The 26314-nt window shown below is 33.4% G+C and overlaps 1 protein-coding gene and 1 non-coding gene across 2 annotated transcripts in view; both read right to left on the bottom strand.

The window, feature by feature from the left end:
* Positions 1-670: 670 nt before the first annotated feature.
* Trnas-gcu (transfer RNA serine (anticodon GCU)) lies at positions 671-752 on the bottom strand. The gene has a single exon. It is a non-coding gene; the product is annotated as a tRNA-Ser (tRNA).
* Positions 753-6496: 5744 nt separating this feature from the next.
* The window catches only part of LOC134848865 (potassium voltage-gated channel subfamily C member 1-like), a gene marked incomplete in the record, with an annotated part of 43913 nt that continues 24095 nt past the window's right edge, over positions 6497-26314 (bottom strand). The window contains 5 exon segments of the mRNA XM_063866376.1: positions 6497-7125; positions 7667-8777; positions 14730-14892; positions 15038-15151; positions 15498-15791. Of these exon segments, the coding sequence (XP_063722446.1) occupies positions 6620-7125; positions 7667-8777; positions 14730-14892; positions 15038-15151; positions 15498-15791 (2188 nt within the window).

The following is a 26314-nucleotide window of genomic DNA, read 5'->3' on the forward strand; positions in this document are numbered from 1 at the left end:
TTTCGGATATATATCCCAGCAAACAATTTTTGAGATCAAAGTTTTGAAAAAACTACACCGATTAAACTCATTGTTTGGAGTTTATGTGTTACAGCATGTCCAGCAGTTATTGGGAAACACAACGCGCAGCATATCGTCGATATATTTTAGTATTTGGTATTCCGTCAATCCCAGATTCTGACTTGGTTGTTCGAGAATGATTTCAAATCATGAGGGCAGTATTTGGGATCAGATGATAAAGTGAACTTAAATCATGAGGTCAGTATTTGAGATGAGTCGAGAGTAAAATCGAATCATGAGGGCGGTACTAAAAATGAGATGAAAGCACACCCAGTGTATGCCTTGCGTACTACTATGAGAAAGTGGTTCTCAAAAAAGCAACTATGATAGACAGGTCCCGCATGCTCATAGCATGTAATAAATAAAAAGTTAACTGGTGCTTAAAATATTCAATTCCAAACTTTTGCGAAACATCTTGAGTCAGAAAAATTTCTGAATGAAAATTGTTATAATTGTATAGTTGATATCAAGAAATGTGACCGCCTCTACTTATTTTACGGTTAAGCAAGCGTAAATGATTCAACTTATTTGTCAACGAAACGCATATTTGGCGCATTTTCCAATTATCCTTTCAAAAAACGATGAGCTGGAGATTTTAGGAAAAAAAAATTGATAGAGATGGGATTCGAACCCACGAACGGAGACCGTATTGGATTAGCAGTCCAAAACCTTAACCACTCGGCTACCTTGTCTTTCAACAACATAACGCAAGCAATACTGAACGTACTACATATTCAATAAAATTTAATCAGTGACTTTTCAAACAGGCATGTAAACACTAGCTGTTATGACTAATGAGTTAGCTACCGGATGCGGCGAAATTAGACGAATGCCGAACTAGCCAAAAATAAAACAGACGAATTCAAAAAAATCTCTCACAAATGTCGGTACAAGTTTGAGAAATTTTACGATCGACATTTAAGAAATCACGTTTTTGTTTTCGAATCTTCCATTTTTATTCAAACTTATTTTGTTATCGGAGAATAGCACATAACTTCGACATTGTCCAATTTAAAAAAAGCTAATCTCGTCTTAAGTAACCGTTAAAAATTGCTCTAATGTTGCCAGAGAGTTGTTGTGAGAAAGTCCTTGGGTTCCATGATAAAAAAACACGTTTTTGTTCTCAAAACAATATTTTTTTGCTGAAAACTAAATTTTAGCGTGTTTTTTGCTGTTGGCTTCAAGAATATTTCTCCCCGCACTTTTTTAGCATAGCATCTCTGCAGTTTTTTTCTATTTCTATTTATTTTTATAACTAATTTCTAGCGTTTAACAAAAAATAATAAAATTCAATTTCTGAAGTGTCAGGAAAATAAGCTCAATTGTAGCGTGTTTTTTTTCAAAATTATTGAGTTTTAACGAAATTTTTGATGTCAAAAAGATTTGTTAAAATAAAGAAACAACTGTTTTAGAGTAGGTCAGAGTTTAAAAATTGGTGGTTTTTGAATTTGGTGGTTGTCTAATTTTTTTGTTTAGATTTCATAGTCCTGAAATGATAAGTTAATACCATAGGTCTTTTCTTATGGCATTGCTCATTTGGGAAAAAAACTGCTTTTATAGATGAGTGAATATAGGCCAGGAAAAGTTAAGTCAAAATTTGAAAATTTTTCAAAGTTCTTGAACTTTTTTCATAAATCATCTCACTAATTGAAAAATTTCAATGCCCAAAAAAAATTGTATTTTCTGTAGATGTGTTTAATAATGAGTCAGCAAAAGTTTTACGTATGAGGTTGCCTGTGAAAATGATGCACAAGGAAGCACCAGCTGAAGTAAAAGACCGTTTATGAAATATATTTTGAAGAAAAAAAACTGCAAAACGGTCTGCAAACTACTGCATGTTTGTATCAAAACTGAATTGTTTGTTAAAAAGTCCCAGTTTGGTCAACGTGTACTTATAAAGTATAGGTTTTAAAATTATCTGCAATTATTCAGATAGCTTCTTCTTTGCGTTGTAGTTCCAGGATACCTGATTATGTGTTCTTCGAGTCACCACGCTGTTTTTCAAGGTGCAGCTTCTTTTGTTTTTGATATCAATTTAGGCTTTTGTTGCATCAACTCTTGATACTGATTTTATCGTTTTTTTCCCAGCGGCAAGTCTTTAAACACGTTCTAAAATGAATAACTCACAAAACTTCCGTGAATTTCGCCCACGTTCAAATACCAGTTACGTAAAACGTGTCGGCACATTAATGTTGTCGAGGACTCTGCGACGAGAGAATATAGCTAGTTGTTCAGGACTCCCCAAATGTAAGGGGAGTTTAGAAATTTTTAGTTTTTTCCGCAAATGAAAGAGGATTGCCCAAATAGATGGATGATAGTTTTCTTTGTTATACTAAACCAAACCAGTCCTTCGTGAACAATTAGGTGCTACAGGTCAAACTAATATCTAGCAAAAGCGGAATTTTCAAAACAGGATTAAATTATTTGAGATTGAAAATGTTAATTCTTTCAGTTTTTGAGATCGGAAAAGTGAAGTTCTTTTAGAATTTCAGATCAGAAAGGTGTTCATTCTTTCAAGGTTTGAGGTCCAAAAAATGCTCATTTTTTCAGTATTAGAGATGGCGAAGCTTTTATTTCTCAATGTAAAAGTGATAACTTGAGTTGGAATCCAGAAAATTTTTGAAGTATTAAGATATAATTATTATAGATTTTTTTTTTTCAAAATCTAATGTGTCTTTTCCTTTTTTTTTGATTTCTAGATTTTCAAGAAGTCTATAAACTTTTCTGGTCTGTCATGATTTTGCCGCAGACTATGACTTTTTTTCTGTTTTTGCAAGCTGAGCAGAATTTATGATTCAATTACTTGAGCTACTACGACTATTTTGAATGCCAGTGCAAAATATTAGTTGTTTTAACCAAAACAAAAAAAATGTTTATGACTGCTCAATTTTTTAATCAAAAAAACTGTTGCTGAAATTCAGATGCACACATAAGTTGTTTTGATGAGAAAATTTTGGAACCTTTGGCAAACAAAACATTTTGAAAACAAGAAATTTTTCAATCGGCTCGGTATTAGGTTTATTGAAAAAGCATGTTTCTTCAAAAGAGTTACAATTCACTTTTTAATAAAACTAGCGATTGGCGTTTTTGCGATTCGCAGAGGATCAATGAAAGGCTTTGCAGCCTCTCTAAGCATCGTCTTCACAAAAATAAATTTAATGAACAAAATTCGTAACCCGGTGCTTTGAGTCGGCATTAATAACAAAAATTGGAAAAAAAAAACAAAAAAAATGTTTTTTCTTTAGCAAATAGATACGGCCCGACAACTAACTGTTCCGGCCATTAAAAATGCGAAGGAAAATTGTATGCGGATTCCTTTTGGTTTTTCTCCACGCAAAATCAGGTACCACAAATAATCATCAAAAATAGTCTAATGATAGATCAGATTGCAGCTATTTCACTCAAAATTAAAACGACAAAAATGTTTTAATTTAATTTTATTGAGTTTAAAAAATTTTGAATTTTTAGGCCCCATTTTATAAAACTAAAACTCAAAAATTCTGGAAAAAAATTGAAAAGCTTTGGAATTTTTTCACAAAATTTTGATGACTATTTTTAAGGTTTTCTAGTTAGTTTTTTATTGAAATTTTTGTCCAATTTTCCTTTTTTTACAATGACTCGATCAGGCCACCAGCCAATCAGGCCACCTAAATTCTCATTTTTGAATCAGATCCATTTACCACACCACGCAGAAAAAAAACGATAATAATTTGACATTTTGTTTTATTGTTTTTAAAATTGTGGTAGAAACATTCTTTGTTAATTGCATAGTAACTGGCTATCCATGTATAGTTTTGAAAATATATAGCTTTCATGAATGAATAAAAAAATTTAAATCACTATAATATTTTGATTTTTTTTTCCATTCATAAAGCCCTAAAAATATGAAGGAAAAAATTTCAAAATTGTGGTTTATTTTTAAAAAATGAGAATGAAATTTATGTTCAACAATCCAATTCAGAAAAATGCATTTTTTTTCACCTCGTGAGACAAATCCGGTAGTTTGATTTTTAAACATTTCATCTGCTTCTTCTTAAGAAATTTTTTCCTTAGTATTTTGACCTATAAAACCACCTGGTCAACTTAAAATATCTTGTAAGATCTTATATGATACATATTTCTAGAAAATGAGTTGTACATATTTCTAGTAAATATTTATTTTAAATAACATGTAAGAGGGCAAAATGAAATGAACAAGGACGACTTCGAGAGCTCAAGAAAGTTGACAGCTGGCGAAACAGGACCTATAATTGTACTAATCACTTCAACTTCTCACTAGGTCGTTCTGTATCCTAAGAGGTTAAAACAGATTTATGCGCGGTGATATTTTAAATTAATTGGACAAAAAGACTAAAACTTGCACTTAAAAACACGTTGTCCTCAAATTTAGATCACTTGAGACAAAAATCGATAGAGACAAAACTAGCTTAAAGAAGACAAATATAGATAGAGACAAAATAAAGATTGATAGAGACAAATTGATAGACAAAACTGTTAGTCAGAACTTTTCGCTACTAATTAAACTATTGAAATTAAATTAATGCCTAATGGACAATATCATTTTCGGTCAACAATGCTGAACGAAGGTAATTAACCTTAAACTGCTCATTTTGACGTCAAATTTCAGTTTCTTACTGATTTCCATAAGTAAAAATTTTTTACAAAAAAACAAGTTATCCTAAAAAACTGTAATTTTGACCAATTAAATTGCCCATGGTCATCGATAGTGCCAACAATATGGCGTTAACTATACAAAAGAACTTTCAAAACATGTTGACCTCTGAAAAAGCGCAATCTTTTTGGTTTGCTGTTTTGCAGTTCAAAGGCAGAGGTCAATTTTGTGAACATAATTTCAACCCTTATAATAAGTAGCAAAAAAGCTGGAGTAGACAGAAACAATTGAAAATGAGCAATTTACAAATTATAAGAAAGTTTTGCATGCAAGTTTGAAATTTTAGGAGACTTTGAGATATTTTTTCTGTTTGAAAAGTTAGTTTTCCCATGCAATATTTTCTGATATAGGTCATTTGCTAAAGACACTGTCCGATAAAATTGTCACATTTCTTAATAGGAAAAAGTTCAGACCGACAAAATTAATTTAAAAACGTTAAAAAGAGCAAATTAGTTTTTTAAGACCATATTTGCATGCAAAATCAACTTTTCAGGCAGAAAGTGTGTCTCAATATTGCCTTAAAATTCGACATGGAACTCGGCATGCAACTCTCTATAGCTTTTAACAAATTTCTCAGACATCTTAAATTTTTGAAAAAATTCTGACCTTGAGACTGAAATGGCGTTAAAACTGCAATCGAATTTTCAAAACTGCCTTTGAATTGTCAAAAAAGCAATGCAAAACTTTTACCGGAGAAAGAAATTATGTTCTTTCATCAATACTTTGCCAGGTTGTTTTTCGGAGCAAAAAAACACATAAAACGCCAAAAGAAGGCAAACGCAAACCTTCTTAGAAGTATTTCGATTAAATTTGATGGTCAGAATTATTTCAAAAATTTAATATGTCGGTTGTCCGATAAATTTGTTAAAAGCTATACAAGCTATAATATTTTGCAAATCGATAAAAATTTACTTGCCTCTCACTTTTTGAAAGATACTTGCAACTCATTGGTAAGCAACAAGTCTTTTTTAACATGCTGTTCTAAACTAGTGCTCAATTTTCACTGTTTTTTCAATTTTTGTTTTGAAGTCGTCATAAATAAGAAAAAAATGTGCAAGAAATTTTCCTAGCAGTAACCTACAAAGCATTACAACGCAAACTTTTCAGTTTGAATCTACTACCGTCTTCCTGGTTTCTAGGCAGAACTGGTGTAGGCTCTCAGGTTAAATTTATGCCAACTCGACCCAAATTATCAAAGTTTCTACTATGAACGTTTGTGAAAAGCTTTTGACAAGTTTTGACCAAAAAAATCTTCGACGGAGACAAAAACTTTCGGTCGTGTTTGACTAAAGAAAAACAATTCCACCAAGAAAATTTTTGACCGAAAAAAATTAGGCCGAGGAAAACGATTTCAATAATAATTGATTTGGAAACAAATAATTTTAGAAATATAAGAAGACTCGAACGAATGAAATTAAGCTCGACTTTGTTCAACGCAAAAACACCATGCTTCGACCGACTTGACCAAAGCAAATTCTGTTCGTCTGTGTTCGACCCAAGTTTTTTTTTTGTTTCGACCGACTCAACCAAAAAAAGTTTTGTTTCGACCAAAAATATTTTCTGCCATTCAAAAATTACAGTTTCGTAATTTTTGATTCAAATAATGAAATAAGTCGACTGACAAAATGATGTTTTGAAGTTTCTGTATCGACTGTGTCTCGATTGAAAATGAAACCGAAAACCTCGACTCTGGTTATAAGACACTGGTTTTTTCTTTGGATTTCTTTTGTGTGATGGAATAGAGATAAAACTTGGTCTGTTGACTAGTTGCCACTATAGAAACTATACGATAGTCACTGTGTTAAAATTAAACATCTAAGAGTACAATTTACAAATGAAAAAAAAATCAGTTCATTTTGAAAATCAATTTTCATTTGACAATAAAGTTCAAACTTCACATTCAACTTCGACATATTGCGTTGTTGACTTTCTGTTTTGTTGTTTACTTTTGCCTCTGTTGTTACTTGAAGTGTTGTTTGCTTGTTGACTTTTCGAACTGATATCAGATGAAGCTTCTGTCGGCAATGGCGCCTTACTTGGTTTGTGATGGATGTTTTTAATATTATTACATGATGATGATGATGGAACTAATTTGATGGATGTTGAGTCCAAGGATGTTTGATGATGATTTTGGTCCATATAAGGAAGAAAGCTCTGACTCATTGTCTGTTTTCCCGCCAGTTCCATGTCATCTCCGTGACTTTGATTGATGTGGTTTTCGACACTGATGACAGGTTCAAAGGGGGAAATGGGAGCGGAGTACCGTTGAGGCGCATAGTGAATATTATAATTAGTCTCCGGAGGTCCGGGGATCAAATCTCTCATTTTTACCTCTAGTGGCGCAGATTGTTTTCGCGGATATTTACTCAAGTGATTCTCACTTTGGCGCACGTCTGAAAATAAAATTGAAAAGGATTGCTTTCAAGTCTCTTATCAGTGACGAATGTTCACGAGGGATGGGTAACTTATCGGCCATTTTTTCTATTTAAAAACATCATTTTCAGAGCTTGCCCAGAACAAAGTCACCGAAATGCCGTTTTTGGAGAGCTTTGAATTTTAATTTCGTTTCGGCGTGGGCTCATCCTAAAACGTAGTAAGTATTGGCAATAAAAACACTTGAAAAGTTTTAGATTCGTTTGGGCATCATTTCGTAGTAATAAACTCCCGACGAGAAAAGTTTTTTTTTCTGTTCAAGTTAATCATCAAAAAAATTTTTAATCTAAATATTTATGCTTTTTGAATGGTTCCTCGTCTACCGAATACAGATACCTTTTCATTTTTTTATTCAACTTGTTACGACTGCAAATTAGACCAAAACTACTATTTCGAGGCTAAACAACCAAGCAAACCCTTTCTAACCAACTAAAGTAAAAATGATAGGAATGATTATCATTACTATAAGGTAAAAATAGCCTCCAGCTCAAATTATCCCACCATTGGCTATGATGTGTTGTTGAGATTGAGATGGAAATATATTTGGCAGTTCTCCGTCCGTGTACGATACTGGACGTCGCCCTCGTCTCCCAACTGGAACCCTGTACTCCGAAGCCCCGCCATAGTCGGAAGGACCATTCGGCGGCGGCTCATCAAAAGAGTCTTCTCTCTCCAGTTCAACAAATAACGATTTATGACTTGGGTTGTGATCTTCTTCGGGCGCTTCAACGATTTCCGAGAACCGCTGATGTATGGGCGACCCTGCTAATGTCTGTGATCCCGAGTTAAACCCTGAGTTTCCAGGACTTGCAGAGCTGCCGTCTTTGTCTTTAAAATGATTTTTGGGCAGTTTCACTTTCGCTTGATAATGGCTGTAATAGAGGGAGAAATTAGATACTATAACTGGTACTGGAAGAGCGATTGTCAATAACCCACAAAGGGCGCAAAGAGATCCAACGATTTGACCTGAAAACGTTTTGGGCACCATGTCACCATAACCCAGCGTTGTCATGGTAACGAGAGCCCACCAGAAGCCATGTGGTATGTCGATAAAATCAGTCTCCGGATTGTCATCTGAATCTTCAAAAAGACGTTCGGCGTAGAAAATTAAACTGGCAAAGATGACGACTCCAAGACACATAAAGATGGCAAGAATAAATAGTTCTTTCATACTTGCGTGTAACGTGTGCCAAAGAATTTTCAGCCCTGTTAAGTGTCTTGTTAGCTTGAACACTCGAAAAACCCTGCAAATCCTGACGATTCTGAGAAACCCGGTCGAGTTACTCGATATCTTATAGAGGTCTACAAAATAAGGCAAGATGGCTAGAAAATCCACAATGTTAAGAGGGCTCTTGAGAAATGTGGCTTTACTTGGGCAGGATATAAGGCGAACAAAGAATTCGATGCAGAACCAAATGATGCAGACTGTTTCGATATAGAACAGGAACTCTAGAGGTTCTGTGATGATTTCGGTGCGTGTTATTGTCTCGCCATTTGAGAGGGTTATGTTGAACACTTTTTTGCCCTTCTCCTCCCGGAACAATTTGTGTGTCTCCAGACAGAATATTGCCACTGACACTAGAATAAGAGTGAGAGAGAGGAAAGCTATGCACTGAAACAAACAAAAACCACCAGTTTCATTTTTTCATCACATTTCCTAACTTTCCCTGTTCATTTCAAAAGTGCAATAAGTTGTTTTTCACTTCCAAACTAACTAATAATTATGTCAACTAAAACAGTCCAGGAAAAAGAAATTAATATTTCCACCACCAACTTAGAACTATGGACCCACCAGCCGGATCACATAGCCGGCAGGAGGAAACTTTGATGAGATACCGCTCCAGGAGCAGACATTTATAATTTCTGACCACGCCAATTGACCGAAAAAGCTATCATTCGAAAAGTGTTCTCTCTAATAAGTGTTCGCCGGTGAATAGTTTTGCATTATTATTTTGGTGAGTGGGTATATTGGATGTGTCCGCTTAAGCAAAAAATTTCATATGTATGATATTTGTCTGGAAGGCAGACTTTGTCTTATTAAAAAATTGACAAACTTGGTCTTATTTTGATTAGCAGCAGATACCAGCAGATGCAAAAAAGATTTTTCAGTAGATAACCGCCAGGCTTTTAATGAATAGTTCGTGTCTCGGTTTTGGCAAGCTTAAGAACACATATCAGCCCGAATTATCCGAGAAAAGCAGAATGGAAGCATTTCAACCCATTGCGACGATATCTACGATTTTTCAGTAGATAACCGCCAGGCTTTTAATAAATAGTTCGTGTTTCGGTTTTGGCAAGCTTAAGAACACATATCAGCCCGAATTATCCGAGAAAAGCAGAATGGAAACATTTCAACCAATGGGACGGTAAAATACAAAAAACTGCTCGTATCAGGAGGAAGCCCTGAATGTTTCAACTGCTTATTAAAATCTATGGAATGGTATTCGCATGGAAAAAATTAACGGAACAAAAATTGATTGTAAAAAGTCAAAACTGTCTGAAAAAAAAACCACTCGATTAGAACAGAACTATTTTGTCACTTTCATCAAAAGTCGGAATGATAATGACGCGTTAGGAAAAAAAGTAATCAGATGAAATTTATTTGATCTAGACCACTCACCCACCAGCCAAAAAAACTAAAACAGACTGTTACAGATAAATGGTATTTAATAAATGGCATTTTTTCAACTTAAGCCAGCGCTGTTTAAAACAATCCAGATAAAAACTAGTAGAGCAGTAAAGCTAAGGCGTTTATTGGGTAGAGGGGTATTTTTGCCATATAAGATCAGCTTACCTTTTGATGATTTGTAAAAAAAAATGTAAATGTCTTGGACTCCAAAATGACTTTCAAACTCCTTTTTTAAGACGATTTATCACCAAGGGAAAGGACCGACATACGAGCTGTTCAGATCTTTACGGATAACCGCTGTTAGCCCCAGGTTAAGATTTGCATGCAACTTTTTTGGCTACATTTTTTGTCTGTATAATGTTGCCTCACCCTCAAGCAACAAGCACGGATCATGTTGGGCCTCGAACATCTGACCTTTCGATTGACAGGCGGAGAAGTAACCACTTCACCAAAAAGCAAATAAAATTTTTCGTTTAATAACTATTATTGTTCTTACGTTTCAAGAAACTGACATTTTGAGCTCGGGTTTTTTCTCTATCTAGATCAATTTCGACTTTTAACTAGCCTTTTTTAATACTACTTTTTTAATACTACTTGAAAATTTTTGTTGATTTGAGCTAAAATTTATATGAATTATTTTTTCCTCTGAGTACTTTTTGTGAGGTAACGGGGGCTAAAAATGCTAATTTAGCCAATTTGGGTCAAATAATCAGCTTAAAAAGAGCTTAAAAAGAGCCAAATTGAGCCTGACCAGTATCATTGTACTAAAATTATTCAATCTGCTTGGGAATCTTTGAAATGTTTTGAAGTTTTCTGTTGAGTTAGTTTTGATGCAATCGTCACGCTATTTTCACTTCTTTGTTTTTTTTTCCATCCGATTTTTTTTCAAGCTGGTCTCTACGAACAATTTATTTGTTCATAGAGATAATTTTTTTCTAAGTTTTGAAGAAAAAAAAATATTCCTGGGTTACTGAGTTTTTTCTACCACAAATATTTTGAGAACCCAATAAAAATAATGACACTTGAAGCCATTTTAGCTGCAAGTTCGGTCTATCTTCTTGTGTTTTGCACGGCTTATAAAAAGATCATATCAGAAAAACGTTTGTAATTTCGAGATCAGAACAGTAATATCTTCCAGGTGATTTAAAAAAGTTTTAAAACACTTGACAAAAAAATCGAAATTTAACTGAATAAAAACACCAAAAGCAAAATATTCCGTCGCTATTTTCGAAACCTGGATTAAAAATCAAGCGCTTAAAAAAGAGATTTAGAAGAGAATTTGGGTTTTCTTAATCAAATTTAATGTGTTTTGTTTTGTTATTTTAACTGTTTTGCAGAACAGACTTGAGAACAAACGGTTTGACAGTTTTTAGTTTATTTGTGTTAACACTAATACCAACTTTCCAATTTATAGAGTTGGACCAAAATTTGCCCATTTTTAGAGCAGGAATTGTGAAAGTTTTTTACGTGCCACAAAACATTGGCAAGCATTTGTAGTTATTTTTTATCCACGATCATAACTGATATTTGACAGCTATGATTGTCATTTGGATAACCTGTTAAAACCACCTATACTGGTTCGTAACTTCTTTTGATTCTTTTTTGTAGTCTTTAATTTGAAAGCACCGAAACTTAGTTTGCTAAGTAGTAATGGTGATAGAAAAAAATTGGAGAGCAATAAAAGCGTTGTTTCGTATTCATTTAAGATCAATCACAGGCAAAAACATTTTTAATAGGAGAAGGTTGTCAAATTTTTATATGTTTTTATAATGCTCAAAAAAATTAGTAGAAAATTAAATCAGTCTAAAGAAAAAGCCCGACATAGCATAAATGTTCTATTCTTTCTTGTGGAAATCTTTTCTATTCTTTCAACAAACTTTTCTTGAAAAAGATACGTTTTTTTTTGTTGTTATAGAAATTTTGACCTTCAGAATTTGCCGGAACAAGAAAACATTTTTGTAAGTGATGCCTCTTGTTTGTTTTTCCAAAATTCAGAACTTTAAGCTATGTCTGAATTACCACGGGATCAGTTGATTGTTTTATAATTTGACTGAAACAATCAAAAAAATTTTATTTCCGTCTTTTTGAGTTAAGCAATTTTTGTGTTTGATCTTTTTGGTTGAAAGTTGACGGCCTTCCATTTCACTTGCCTGAGTTCTGCTGTCTCAGCCACGGTTCTATTTAGCTTACTTTAATGCAATCTTATAGGTATTGCCAATTTTCCCGGTCTGATTGAAGTTTTCAGTGTTTCCCAAAAGTTATCAACATCTGCTGTTTTTGTATTATTTCATACTATGAATCACTTCAAAAACAAATATTCTAAGAAATAAACAACCTATCAAAAAATGGATTATTTTTTCCGTGGATCATCAGCAGAAAAACGTTTTGAAAGGTAAAATGCCCAGACCATTTTTTCTGATCTCAGAGAATTAATAAAAGTTTCTTGTCTCAGAAAAATAAATTTGAGGGAGTTCGAATCGTGTCGATGTAATTATTATTTGAAGCCACTATTGTTCGATTTCTATTTTTCTTTGAAGTTTTTGAAATCGCAGGGAGTTACCCAACCTTTGTAATAGAAAAGATCCGTTCCCATTCTACACTAAATTATTAGAGTTTGGCTGAAAACAAAAAAAGTAGTATGAAATAGAGCGTCCAAAATTTTTATATCAATAAATAAAGCTTTTGAAGAAAAAACGATAGTTGTTTTAAATTTTCCTACGGATTACAAACACAGAAAAAAAGTTTGAAATCTCATTACTTCATCATTTCTTTAGAGTTGCGAAATTTGCAACAAGCAGAATTCATTAGAAAGAGCACCTCATTATAAATTGTTTAGTCGTTCGCAAGTGTAACCGCAAATATCAGTCAAAGTAAATATTTTCTAAATCATTGCGAGGCTTACTTCGTTATATTTTTCTGTGAGCTTAAAAATTTAAAGCTTGTGAAAGGCAAAACTGGTACGAACAAAATCGGAGTGTATGAACGAGCAAGCGTGATATCTTGGGATGGTACGAACAATATCAGAGGCTAGGTCTGATACCATATTAAAGCTTTTCAATTTATATTGGAAATCTCCTAGTATACTTTTCAAAAAAAATCTCAGTGCAAATGAAAATAGGAGGTTTGGCCAGTAGAAAATTTCACGACAATTTTTTCCTTTTCTTCACTAATTTATGGCATTCGTTAATCGACGCTTATAAATTTCTATATGTTCGGCGCCAATAAATGCTAATTTTGAGGGGTGAGCAGCGCCAAAAAACGCAGTTTTTTTATCAAACCGTAAGACTATAATCACTTTCCAAAAAATTAGTATGGGCCAAAAGTAAGTTGAGGAAGTCACCTTGTGAACAATAAACTTTTCATTTCATTTGAAAAAAGCAATTTGATGAGTTTGTCTCACGCTATTCAAAGTCTGAAGTGACTTAAAGTTCCGACGGAATATTTATGCTTGGTGTGTTTTTTTAATCATTCAATTTTCGGCAATTAAAATAATAGTTTTAAGCAAAAAAAAATTATACCCAATTTGCAAACCACTATAATTTTGCAAACCACTAAAACAGCCTGACACAATCCAAGTGTAAAACAAACTGTTGATGCTGAAAGTGTAATCTGCATTGTTTACGCGAGTTGAGTTACTCCGCACTGCAAATTGTTCCCAAATGAGTTTCGGCACGCTGATTGTTCTGATTAAGTCCATACACGACTTAAATTTTAACACTTAAAGTTTGATATTATCAGCTTAAAAACATAGTTTGTCAATTTTTTACTAGCCAAAAACTATTGGAGACCAGTTAATGGTCAGGCGGAATATTTAGGGATGTGCCCTGATTCGAGCAGTTTTGTTTTGTTAATTCTAGTTAATGCTTATTTTATTGCTTGCATTCAAATTAGTGGCAAGCGTGTCTGCGCATAACAATCCCATACAAAAATGCATTTCAAAGCAGTCCAAAAAATTATGTAAATGAAAAAAGAAACAGTCGAAAACTAGTCCGAACCAATATTTGTTTTTAAAAGCCAGTAGGCTGAGAGTTCTCCATTGTCCAACCAAACAGTATAAGCAAAAAAAGTCATCACCATGGTCGGTTAAACGCATTGCAAGCTTGCCAGCGACAGTCGGCTCTGTATTCTTTGACCGTTTAAAATTAGTTTGGACTGATCGAAGTGTTTTTTTTTCGTTACTTTTTATGGTTTTTGGACTGTTTTATTCTGGCCTGTTTTGTATGGGACTGTTTTATATGCACCGCATCAATGTTATTTGAATTTGATTTGAATTTGGTGCAAATGCTGATTAAAAAAAAACAATCAGTACGATTATTTTTTTGTTCAAAGGAAGAATCAATAAATTAAAACAAAAAACTTTTCGTGAAAACTTAAAAGGGTTTTCGTGTCATCTAATTAACGACTTGTTAGCGTCACGAAGTCAAACGTCAAGGAAACGTTAAAATCAACCGAACTGAAATTAATTGCAAATCTGATTTTATGGAAATTGTGTATAGATATAACAGCCTTTCAATTTACTCGAACCAAAAGTAAAAACCAATCACGGCAATAACAGCCTATGCACCCTCGAACAAAAATCAAGATGAGCTTTGAAAATTGATAGTTGATCATTGCAATGCAACTGATCAAAGATGATTTATACCCTTCCGAGCTAGAAAAAATGTCACATGTTATAATTGTGTTCATTATATTAGACAAAAAGTTTTCCATGGACGTTTTTTTGATTCCTCAAATGATTCAATTACAAGTAGTTCTCACACTAAGGACTAGGGGAAATTTTTCTTAATCCAAGCTTCAAGCTTCATCCTTATATAAATGGAGCTTTCAAAAACAGTTTCCTGTAACCCTAGGCAATGAAGCATTTTGAATGACAAAACTTGAGAATAAAGCCTTTGGTCATTAAAATTTGCATCTGTGACTTTGACCCCAACTGACCTTAGAGGGTATGGATGACATGGGGTCGTCAATGAGTGTCCAGAGTTTGCACATGTTTCTGTCCCATTTGCCCAAAGTGTTGTCCCCCACTCTAGGGTCCAACTTCTCGTTCTTGTCCTCCTCGTCCAGGGCCTTCAGGGTGTTCTCGTTGTCTGTGTGGTGCCTGGAGACATACAGAAGCGATGGACTGTTAAGTTACAAGCAGGAACGCAAACTTTGCCATATTAGGCACGTGAAAACAATGAAAACAATGGGGAAAAACAACTCTTTTATGTTGTAAGTTGAAAATCTTGAGACGGTTGTCGTACCTGTACACCATCCAGCAACATGACTCGAGATGGGTGTGGTCTAGTCCCCAATAGTTGAGCTCATTCTCGAACAGGGGCCAGCAGATGTCTCGAGGAACATGCAACTGACCAGTTCTAGACACGCAACCAACAAAACAGGATTCTATACTTCATATTGATAAGACACATACAAAACGAAGAAAAATGTTGTTTTGCTTTCATCTATCTCTGGAGCAAACTCATCTGAATCACGTTCTGAACATTAATGGTCTAATGAGTTTCCACATTTTTCTGTTGATCTTTTTACAAATCTTTTTGCTTTATTTGAAAATCTGATTAATGCGATTTAATGTCGAATCAGTAGTCCAAAATGAAATTTCTGGTAAATTATTGCCAAAAAAGTGAAATTGAAATTCGTTAAAGCTTTTTTTTTCAGAAAGGGAATTTAAACCCATGAAGAGTTAGTTGAAGAGCGGTTTACCTGTAATAGTTTACAATATGTTCGAACAAGCCCGGATGTCTATCGAAGAAGTAGACTCCAGTCTCCGTATCGTACTCTGCCGGATGAAGATTCTCACAGGGTGTCTTCATCAAGTAGTACAGCCGGGTACATGGCACTCTTACAAGGGTGTCTTTGAATGTAATGAATACTGTTCCCCCCACATTTAGAGTCACTTTCTCTGTCTGTCTGTTGGCGAGGCTGTTTGGGTCGTCTAGGGAATCGTAGGCGGAGAGAGGCTGTTTAGATCCACTTCGAGACTGGCTGCGTCTGTTCCTGTAAAAAACAATCCATTTTTTAAAATAACTTTAAATGTCATCTGAACTTTTTTGTCTCATCATTCATGAAATGATTCATAGATACTAAAAACCCAATTCCGGAAACCCCGCGCCTCAAAATTGGCTGCATAACTGACCTTTCAAATCGGTTGAGCTTTCGGTGTTAAATGATAGTTCGAGATAGATATCCAAACAGATTCGAGAAAGAATGAGAATATGAAAAAATGTCATATGATCAGCACTTACGGCAACTCTGGCTCGCAGTTGCTGCGAAGAAACAAAATTAATAAAAAAACAGCAGAAGAAATAGATTTGTGTAGATTTAATTAAAAACATTTCAAGTTTGACAAAATGTTGAATAAACATTATTTAGAAAAAATTATTGGATTGAAAACCTATGAATTTCTTGGCTTGCGAATTACTAAAGTTAAAGAACGAACCATTTCGTTCCACTCAGAATAAGTTTTAGCATATCATAGGTAATAGGTTGATATGTGCTGATTACAGAAGACGAGGAGAACTTTTGTATTCGGGTGGGTGTTTTTTTCTCCTCCGTGAAAAAAGAAAGCACTGAGAGACGTCAAATGAAACGATATGCCAAACTGAAATTTTTCTGGAGTGAATCAAGTAGCAGTTGAAAAGATCAAAAGTTTTATCATTGTGAATTTATGTCCGGGGTGGCTCACTCATAAAGTAATTTCAGATAAGGTTCACATTCTGTTCGTCACGCTATCTTATTTTCGGCCGGATACATTCGTGCAACTTCTTAGCCTAATACCGATTTTAACCTTACTCTTATATCTCCCAGTCTCAACAGATCTAGTGTATGCTGGTGTTTGCGAAGTAAGATATCAGGGACTGTTTTGAAAGAGAACGACTCTTTGCTAAATTATATTTATTCTGTTCTGTCGCTGAAAATATGAATAGTTCCAGCTATACCATTTATAGTAAGTGTTAGTTATGGATCATGAGTGGATAGTAAGAAGTATTTTACACAGATTAGTTTATCAATAATATAATTGGATGTAAATACTAGTTTTGAACCGGTTCCACTCATCTGGGGTTTAGAGAGTTTTAAGTTTAATGTTTAATTTTTAGAGAAAGATTATAAATTTAAGAAAGGGTTGATTCAAAAATTAAAGATTTGAATGATATTAAATTCTGAGTGACTATTGTTATCTTTTAGATGAAAGAACAATGAAGCTTTATTTGTGCGAGGATCAAGATGTGAGTCCTTTAGAAGCCAAGAACTTTTATAAAATTAGTAAAACTAACTTTGAATTAATTTACTAAATAATTTTTATTATTTTTAACTCAATTAAATTCAAGCTTACAAAAGTTTTAAAGTTACTGCAGATTTGTTGGAAATGAACAATATTAGTATTTTTGTAATCAGCCATTAAAATTTTATATATTATCGGTGATACCTCCTTGAGAGGTGTATGGCTTGGAAATGAATCTAACTTCTCCAAGTAAATTATTTCATGCTAGTGAATGAGAATGTACTGCATTGATAATCTTGTAGACAAGTAGTCGTTGCCGTCTGGTTCTTTGGTTTCACGATGTAGAGGCTTGGTCCGTTATTCAAGTTGTGACCTCGTGTAAGCTTGGATACTCGTTGGTTTTGATTAGACTTATTGAGACGTTGAGGTAAGTTTTCAGTACTTCTTAACATTTTTATGTTTTGTGTTTTGATCTTAGATCTTATGTCTATTTTAAATTTGCTAAATCTAAATTTATTGGGGTTTTTGTTCGAGACTCTTGGTCGCACCAGATTAGCTTATATCCGGGGTGGCTCACTCATAGAGTAAGTTCAGATAAATACACCGTCTGTTCGTCACGCTATCTAATTTACGGCCGGATAGATTCGTGAAACTTCTTAGTCTAATACCGATCTTAATCTTAAACTTATAACGCCTTGTCTCAATAAATTTAGTGTATACTGTTATCTGCGAGATAAGGTATCAGTAACTATTCTGAAGGAGAACGACTGTTTGTTCAATAATAATTATTCTGCTCTGTTTGCTGAAATTATGAATAGCTTCAGCTATACAATTTTTAGGAAGTTTTAGTTAGGACCATGATTGATTAGTTAGAAATACTTTACAGAGATAGTTTTATCAATAATATAATTGGATATAAATATTAGTTTTAAACTGGTTCCAATTGTGCAAAAAAAATTTGAAAATTCTGCGTAATAATTGTGTTATTAATATCTTTGTATCATGGATCTTTTTTTCAAATAGAAAATTTCTCTCTGGTATTTTTTTTTCGAACAAATTTGTAACTGTAACTTAATTGATATTTATGCAATTCACGAAGGATCTATGAAAAGCTTTCAAGCATGTCTGAACAAAGTCCGTTCTTTTAATTACGCACATTCCAGAATGAGTTGCTTTGTTGAGCGAAGCTCTTTTTTTGTAACCCAAGGCCTTTTTTGCGCCTATAACCTGCACAAGGCACAATTCTTTCAGTCGGTCTATGATAGACCTGAAGCTAGCGATTAAGTGAGAGCTCGTATTCATAAATTACCATTATTGCAGTTTTGTTGTTACTATAGTAAAACACTGATTGACCAAAACTGGATGGGCAAAAAAGTTTCCAGGTCCAATGTTTCCAGGGCGGTGGATAATGTTAAAATTTCTGAGTGCTCGTGAGTAATGTGTGTGTGCGCGCGTGTGTGTGAAAGTGAGTGTCGGAATGTGTTCTCGTGTCTGTGTACGCGAACTTATTAAAAATTAAGGTGTGAATGTGTTTAGGATAAGCACGCTTCCTGGTTGGAATTTATAAGGGTCCATAGGTTCATTTAAAAAAAGAAAAATTAAGTGGTCTAAAAGTTTTTTTTTCGACTTCAATGATCAATTCAATATTAAAACAAAACAGAAAGGCAAAAACAGAGTAGTTAAACAGCTTAAACAAATCTAAGGTTTGGAGATTTGGATTTTGTTCGGAAAAATAATTGTCCGACAGTTCAAAAAATGTCTATATAGCTAATTATATCGCGCATTAATATGCCTCAAATTGGCCAAAATGGCAATCTTTGAATCCCCATAACTTAACGAAAAATGATAAGAGGTGAAATATCTTTTCAATTTTAAGCTTAGCACAACAATACCTTTTGAATGATATGAAAAAATTTCGTCAAAAATGGCTAGTTAAAAAGTCGAAATTTGTCTGAAGAAAACAAAACCCACCCCGAGCACAAATATTCCGTCACTTTTGTATCGAAAGTAGAAACAATAACTAATTCAAAGGCCAAGCATAATCGGAGTTTTGCACCTACTTACGAATCATCCCCTGCAACGGGAAATTTTCAAGTCTCGAAATATACTGTTTCTGACAAAAATGCAAACAAGAGTGCTCGTATCAGGGCAAAGCCCTGAAAGTTCTGACTGGCTTTTAAAGTTTATGGAGCAGTAATAACAAAAACAACATTAAAAAAATTAAATGAAATAAAATAAAATGAAAAAAAAATTTAGCTAAAATTTGAAAAATTTTCCATGAAAATCAAAGTCATCTTCCCACACGCCATATAAAGTACAAAACAATAGATTTCGTTCCTTGTAACAAATCAATTATGGCAACTAAGCTTCTTTCAACCAATTTGGAACGATTTCTAAAACGGATTAAATCGCCGCTTACGCGTTAATAGCGCGAATTATATCGCGCGTTAATTGTCCCAAATTGGTCAAAATGGCCAAAATGGCAATCTTTAAACCCTCATTACTTTACGAAAAATGATCACAGGTAAAATATCTTTTCAAATTTAGGCTCAGGACACCAATAGTTTTCGAATGATATAAAAAATTCTGTCAAAAATGGCTAGTTAAAAAGTCGAAATTTGTCTGAAGAAAAAAAACCCACCCCGAGCACAAATATTCCGTTACTTTCGTATCGAAAGTCGGAACATTAATTGTTTTTGCAATTTGAGATAAATTAATGGAAAACTTCCTGCTAAGTTAAGGACTTAATACCAATTCCCATAAACAATTTTTATTTTTCTTTAATCACTAGCTAAAACTATTGGTTAGCGTAACAAGCAAGTGTTTTTTGAATTGATTAATTTTGCTTACGGTTATTAATCATTTTAAAATTTTACGTTTCATCAATCAATTTGGTACCAGTCAATCAGAAATTTTAACGATTATTCATCCAATTCGTTTAGAAAAAATCGATTATTTAAAATTGTTTTTAAAAATGGTGCATTTGAAGAGGCATCATAAGAATCTATTGAGTTTATATCAAAACTGTAATCAGCTATTTAATTTTTTTTGCGACAAACAAGTCAAACTGGCTGAAAGCGTCATTACTCATCAATCAAGTGGAGAGAGTTGCAGTTATACCTTGACGGTGCTTTAGAAACGAAGTTTACATTTTATTGTGCTGAAGCGTATATGAAATACAAACGTAAATAGCTCATCATCAGTGCTGAAAAATAATGTAGCTTATGAGTCATTCACCTTGTTTTGACATTTTCAAAGACATACATCTTTATTTTTTTGACCTATAAGTCCAATCCTTGCTAATGAATTATATTATTCAATTTTGCATGCGCATTTTTAAATTGTTTTAAGAAGCTCATAATTGAAAGAAAGCAGCGTAAGCAGGCTAGGCTGAGTGATTGGTAGGAGGGAATGTTACAATTCTGACACTTACCATACTTTTTTCTTCTCCTCTAAGCGGCTCTCGTTTAACTGTCTAAATGCTGAGCTACTTCTTCGAGCAGGAGTGTAAATATTTCCAATCATTTTCTAGTTTCATTTTTCGAGAGTGAAACCATTTTAAACGAAAATATAGTGAAACGACGGCACGGCCAGCTCGTTTTCGAGTGAACGTTCAATTGAATAGCAGCATTTTTAAAGAAACTGTTTCATTTCTGGCACAAATGTAATGGAGAGGAAAAACAACAGTTGAATTGAATGAAAATTGGACTTTTACTAAAAGGAAAAATCCGATGCGAGCGCCTCTTGAGTTTGCATAGAGACCGTTTGAGGACTGGCCAACTTGGACTCCTACCGTCAGTTAAGCAAGCGGCCGCTCTCATTTATGTGTCAAACTGTTTTCAGAAAAGCAAAAAGTCCTTAACTCGTCGTAGCTTTTAAGTCAGCAAAGCATCTTTCATCTTTCAAGCTCTTATTTTAATTGAAAGCATTGTCTCTTTTCTTCTAGAAAAACATGTCAAATAAAGTTTTATAACCAAAAAATATATCGTCATCAAAAATTTAGACATCATACAGGTCATCAACTTTGACTCATTTTCCATGTTCGAATAATTTTTGGATATAAATTGAATTTTTCTCTTGTTTCTATATGTTTCAAAACAATAATTTGTAGATCGCATCTATCTTCACGTTAAATTTTTAAACAAAATTAATCCCAAGAAAATTCAAAAAACTTCACAGTTTGAGTGTATGTATGTGAAGGGGGGGTTGATTGGGTTGTTTGGGTTTGTTGTTTCTCTTAAGCTCTTACCATGAACGTCTTATTTTGTCAGTGTGGTTGCGGGTGGTGTAAGAGAAGTTTTCCTTGAGTGTTCCTAGTGAAATAGATGGCATGAGGAGTTCCCCTATGATTGTACTCTCTTTGTTCAGTTTGAAACTGCTCGCAATTGCAGAGAGCATAGAAAACATCCAAGCCAACCCAACACTCAAAAAAGATGATACAAATGAAAATAGTAATTCTATAAAAGCAAAATTATAAATCAAATGATAGTATTACAAAGTTAGTGGACAACTGAATAAAAGAGCTCAAATAAAACAGCTTCTCGACTCTCGACTGAAGCAGTTTTGACGCGTGATTGCAAAAGCATGGACAAAATTTTGCTCGAATATTATAATGAATTAAATGCGCTCCAAAATCATTATGACTTTTTAGTCAAAAGTACAAAACTTAAACGTCTTACAGCAGCCGACAGTACCAATGTAACAGCAAACAGCTGAAAAATGCGACCAAAGTTAAACGTTAAAGTGAAGAAATCACTTAAAATTTCTTTTTTTCTAAATAGACGTTCATCAACTTAATAAGTCTTCATTAGCACAATTTTTGAGTTTTTGTTTTGGCTAGCTCACTGACAAGACAGTTCACATCATGCATCTTTTCAAAGGTAAACACTGCATTATTGACATATGAAGCCCGTTACGTGAAGTCTGTTTTTCAATAAAAACTACAACTGAGGTGATAAATGGTATACAGTCTAATCGAATCCAGAATAGTCCAACTGAAAAAAAAATTCAAATTTTTTGAACTTATTTTGCTACACCAAATTGATTTTCTGAGCTCATACAAATTACTATAACGACACTATTTTGACCAGAATTCTTACACCAAAAGTGAATTTTTAAAAACAGGCCTTAAAGACACTTTTAGACACTTTTTGGAAAGTTTGACCAAAAATTTGCGTTTTTGGCTCGCCCCCACGCAGAATTTGTATAAATTGGCGCAAAAGGAACTTTGAAAAAATTTTAGAGCCGGTCGATCAAAAACTGGTGACTTCAAATGGTACCGAAGGGCGGACTCTATGGATGGTCAGAGGGTCAAATGCCTGAGTGGCGGAGAAAGTAATGCAAGAAACTCCTTGCCCTTCCCCCCTAAATCTGATAGTGGAGTCAAACCACTCGTTGAATCCGAAAGAAATTAGTGAAGTTTTTCATTATTTTTTTTCAGCTTTAAATTCAAAATGTCATATTGAAACTCTTCAATGTCATACAACATTTTAATAGATTGAAGCTTTTGCGCCAATTAAAAAACACTTCGTTTGTTCTTGCTTAATTGTTAATTGATTTATTTTTTGAAACAAGTCAATTTTCGAATTTCAAAGAAAAATAGATGGCCTTTAGGCTCTTTGAATTTTAAAAACAATTTATGACTGACAATTTTTTGATAAAAGAAAGTTTGCTTCAGAAAAAAGGATCAATAAGTATTTCGGTTTTGGATAGGAAATTTAAAAATATAGTTCCAATTGCGAAACTAGAAATCGATCACATTTTTCGTGATCTTCATACAATTGCGGACCTTTACAAAGAAATGAGCTGAACTTAGCAAGAACTCAAGAGTCACACCGAAAAAAAAAAATTTGAGCCTGAACAAGCTTGAAGATACTTCCTAAAAAATAAGCAAAAAAAATCATCGCGATCTATACAAGAGTCTGAACTACGTTCATCGGCTCTTAAAAAGCACCATATACTTTTTCTATAACTTGAGAAAATTTACTTTTAAAACATTAATTCAAAATTCAACTTTAGCGATTGAGTAGAGCATAAAAACTTTTAAATTAGAAAATTTATTTTTGGAAGCTTCATTTAACTTTCTATTGCAACAAAATTTAACAGTTTTTAAATCAAGAATCCGAAAAAAATGCCAAATAATTTATTTTAATCAACTGTTACAAAAAAAACTACTGCTTAAAATTCAGTGTTCTAAAAACTTCTTAAGCCATTGAGCTTACGATAACTGTTTCCATGATAAAAACTAAACTCTTCTCAGTACACCAGGCACAAAAAAAACTTTACATAAATCTGAGGGAAATTTTTTTTTCGATTTTCATAATGCGGAAGATTTTTCTGTTCAGCTTGCATAGCAGCCGGCAATTATCGTTTAAATAATTGGTTTTCTAACTAAAAACTATTTTTTGATGTTTGCTTCTTTTAAATTCTCTTATATATGCGCCTAAAAATTTAGGCTCTTTTTGCGAAAAAAAGATCAGGTAAGAAGATACCCGGGCACAAATTTTCTTGAGTTTGTTGACACTACTTTTTGAACTGTCTCGTGGCTATGATTTGTAATTCCATGAGAAAAAGGTCCTTTCGTGAAATCTCAATTTTCAAGTTGAAAATTTCTAGTTCAACTTTTACTGTTTCTGCTTAATGTTCAGACTGTTTGAAAAATAGGGAGGAAGTTTGTATTGGGTGTGTTCTAGTTTTTTCTTTTTTCTTTTTCTTTTTTTTTCCACGGAAAAATCAGGTACCGCAAAAAGTTATGGGAGAGTGTCGAGTGATATATTTTATTAAAGCCCTTTCAGTCGTGATTCGAACAATTTCAAAAAAAATCCAAAAAATGTCCGAGTCTCGAGAGAAACAGGTTCAAAATTTTTGATGTGTATTCTAAAGTCGAGCGAGCTATTTTCTGAATTCTAAAACATGCAAGCGAGCTGGCATATAATACCTTATTTTTGTTTGATTAAGGTCGTGAAATCTGAAGTTTACTCAATTAAAATTGTTTTTATAGCTTTTTCTTTGCTAATTGAAATTGAAAAACTGGAAATTTGAAAAAATTTTGCAAAAAGAAATGATTTGTTTTTAATTATTATTTTGCGATATTTAATTTTTGTTTTCAGTGTCATTTTTTACAGTTTTTGTCTATTTCACAAACACCGTCGAGAACTTTCAAGTTCTAATTTTTCGTTCAGATCCTTTTATCAGACCACGCAGAAGCGAAATGACATTAATTGAAAAAATTTTAGCAAAGCAAAATGACATTAATTTTGTGTATTTTAGACCATGTCGTAACATTCTGTATAATTGCACAGTATCCGGTTATCCTTGTTTTATTGTGCTTTCGTCTTATTCAACCGCAACACAATAAATTTGCCTCAAAAAAACTCTAAGCCGGATTATTTTGCCGCATTTTTCAGGTGTTACAAATAAAGTGGAAACTTTTTGCAAATTGAGTATACCAAATTGACCAAATTAGTGATTTTTAAATCTTCATAACATCCGAAAAGGTCAAACGTCTTTACTTGGTTAAAAAACAATTCGTCATAAATGGTTAATTAAAAAAGTACAATTTGAGTAAAAAACAAAACTCCTCGAGCCGAATTTTTCGTTTCTTCACGTTGGACTGGGTTTTTTTTAACAACAACGAATATGATTTTCAAAAACGCAACATTTAATTATAAGTTGTCCAATTTTAATTCAAAATTTCGAGTTTTCAAAGCGCATAATTTATTAGGAGTTTAATCAAAGAAGTTTAATCAAGAAAAATTGGTAAATAACGAAAAATGTTAAACGAAAACCAAAAAGGGACTAAGGAGAGTTCATTAAATATATTTTTAAAAATGAATCTTTATACTCTTGAATTGAAAGGATCTTTGCGAACGAAGAAGCGGTCATGTTTTTGGTCTGTAATGTTTTCAAAAATATTATAAAAACTTATACATCAAAAAATTACTAACATATGAATCCCATATATTTCACAATAACTGCATTATCCAATTGACATTTCTAGATTGGCCAGCAATTGATTGAATGCGACAAAAAATGTAGACCACCTTTATGAACCCCAGCAGATTTGTAATGGGGAAGTTAATCTACCTCATTATTAAAACAGGGAAAGTATCTGGAACTATTCATATTCCATGGATCATTTTGAGCAAAAAGGAAAGCCACTTTTTCCACAGTTCCTAATCAATTCTTATCCAGTCATCAATAATGTTAAGTGGAATGCGAATATTTGTCGAAAACCTTAACCCGGTTATCTCAAACACGCACATAAGATAGCGACTCTGAATCAGGTGAAACGCAGTTGCGTTGATTTTTATGCTAAGATATATATATATTTTTAAAATGCCTCAATGCTTTAATAAACCTCGATTGATATTTAAAAAAAAAATCGTGTTCCAGATTGACTGTTGCAACAAAAACTATGAAGCCTGCCTAACAAAGATTACAATAATGTTTCTGTTTTAGTAAGTATCCATATCAAGCTAACCAAAAACTTATTCAGCATGTTTGCCTCGACTAGTGAAGAAGTTTTTATGTTCATGCTGTAAAATTTTATACAATTCTGTCTTAATTCACGGCAGTCTTCACCAACTAAAAATTAACCAAACCAAAACTAAAATCACGTTCTCACAAGTTTCTGTTCTCAATTTTCACAAAATAATCCAAATGAAACTTCGCTATTCACATCGCAAATGACATAGAATAACAGCATTTTGTTTTATACCCTACTCTTTTCAAGTTCTAGGAAAACATTCGACAAAAATTTTTTTATGTTAAAACAAAACAACTGTTATACGGAGTTTTTCATCCCAATCTTAGACCCATGCTAAACTATTCTGAAACAAATACAAAAATGGAAAAAAAATAAAAGTTAAAGAACTAAGTTCATTTAAATTTTCAAAGTTTAAATGGAAACCCAAAAGCTTTTTGTGAATTTCCTGAAAACATCTGGGGATCTTGCAATTTCGGTAAAACAAACACATGTCGACAACGCAACTCCGCCTCAAAATTAGAGACATATTAACCAAGTTATCAGCTTTTCAAACAAAATAGATCATACGAAAAATCCAGAGGTGGTGGTCAGTTTTTCAGCATGCCTACAAAAGACAAGCACTTTAAAGAAATGACATGCATAATCCTAACATCAACACAACTGACTGCGTATGTCTCCGGCATTGATTTTTTCTCTCGAACCTCTAGCCTGTTACATTGATTCTACAGTCAGTAAAAACCAAGCCATTATCTTAATGAGTACCTATAAAATCAAACGTTTTTAACAACAATTCCATAAGTAGCTGAGAGT

Source organism: Symsagittifera roscoffensis, chromosome 6 (genome assembly GCF_963678635.1).
Source record: "Symsagittifera roscoffensis chromosome 6, txSymRosc1.1, whole genome shotgun sequence".
Classification (NCBI taxonomy): Eukaryota; Metazoa; Xenacoelomorpha; order Acoela; family Convolutidae; genus Symsagittifera; species Symsagittifera roscoffensis.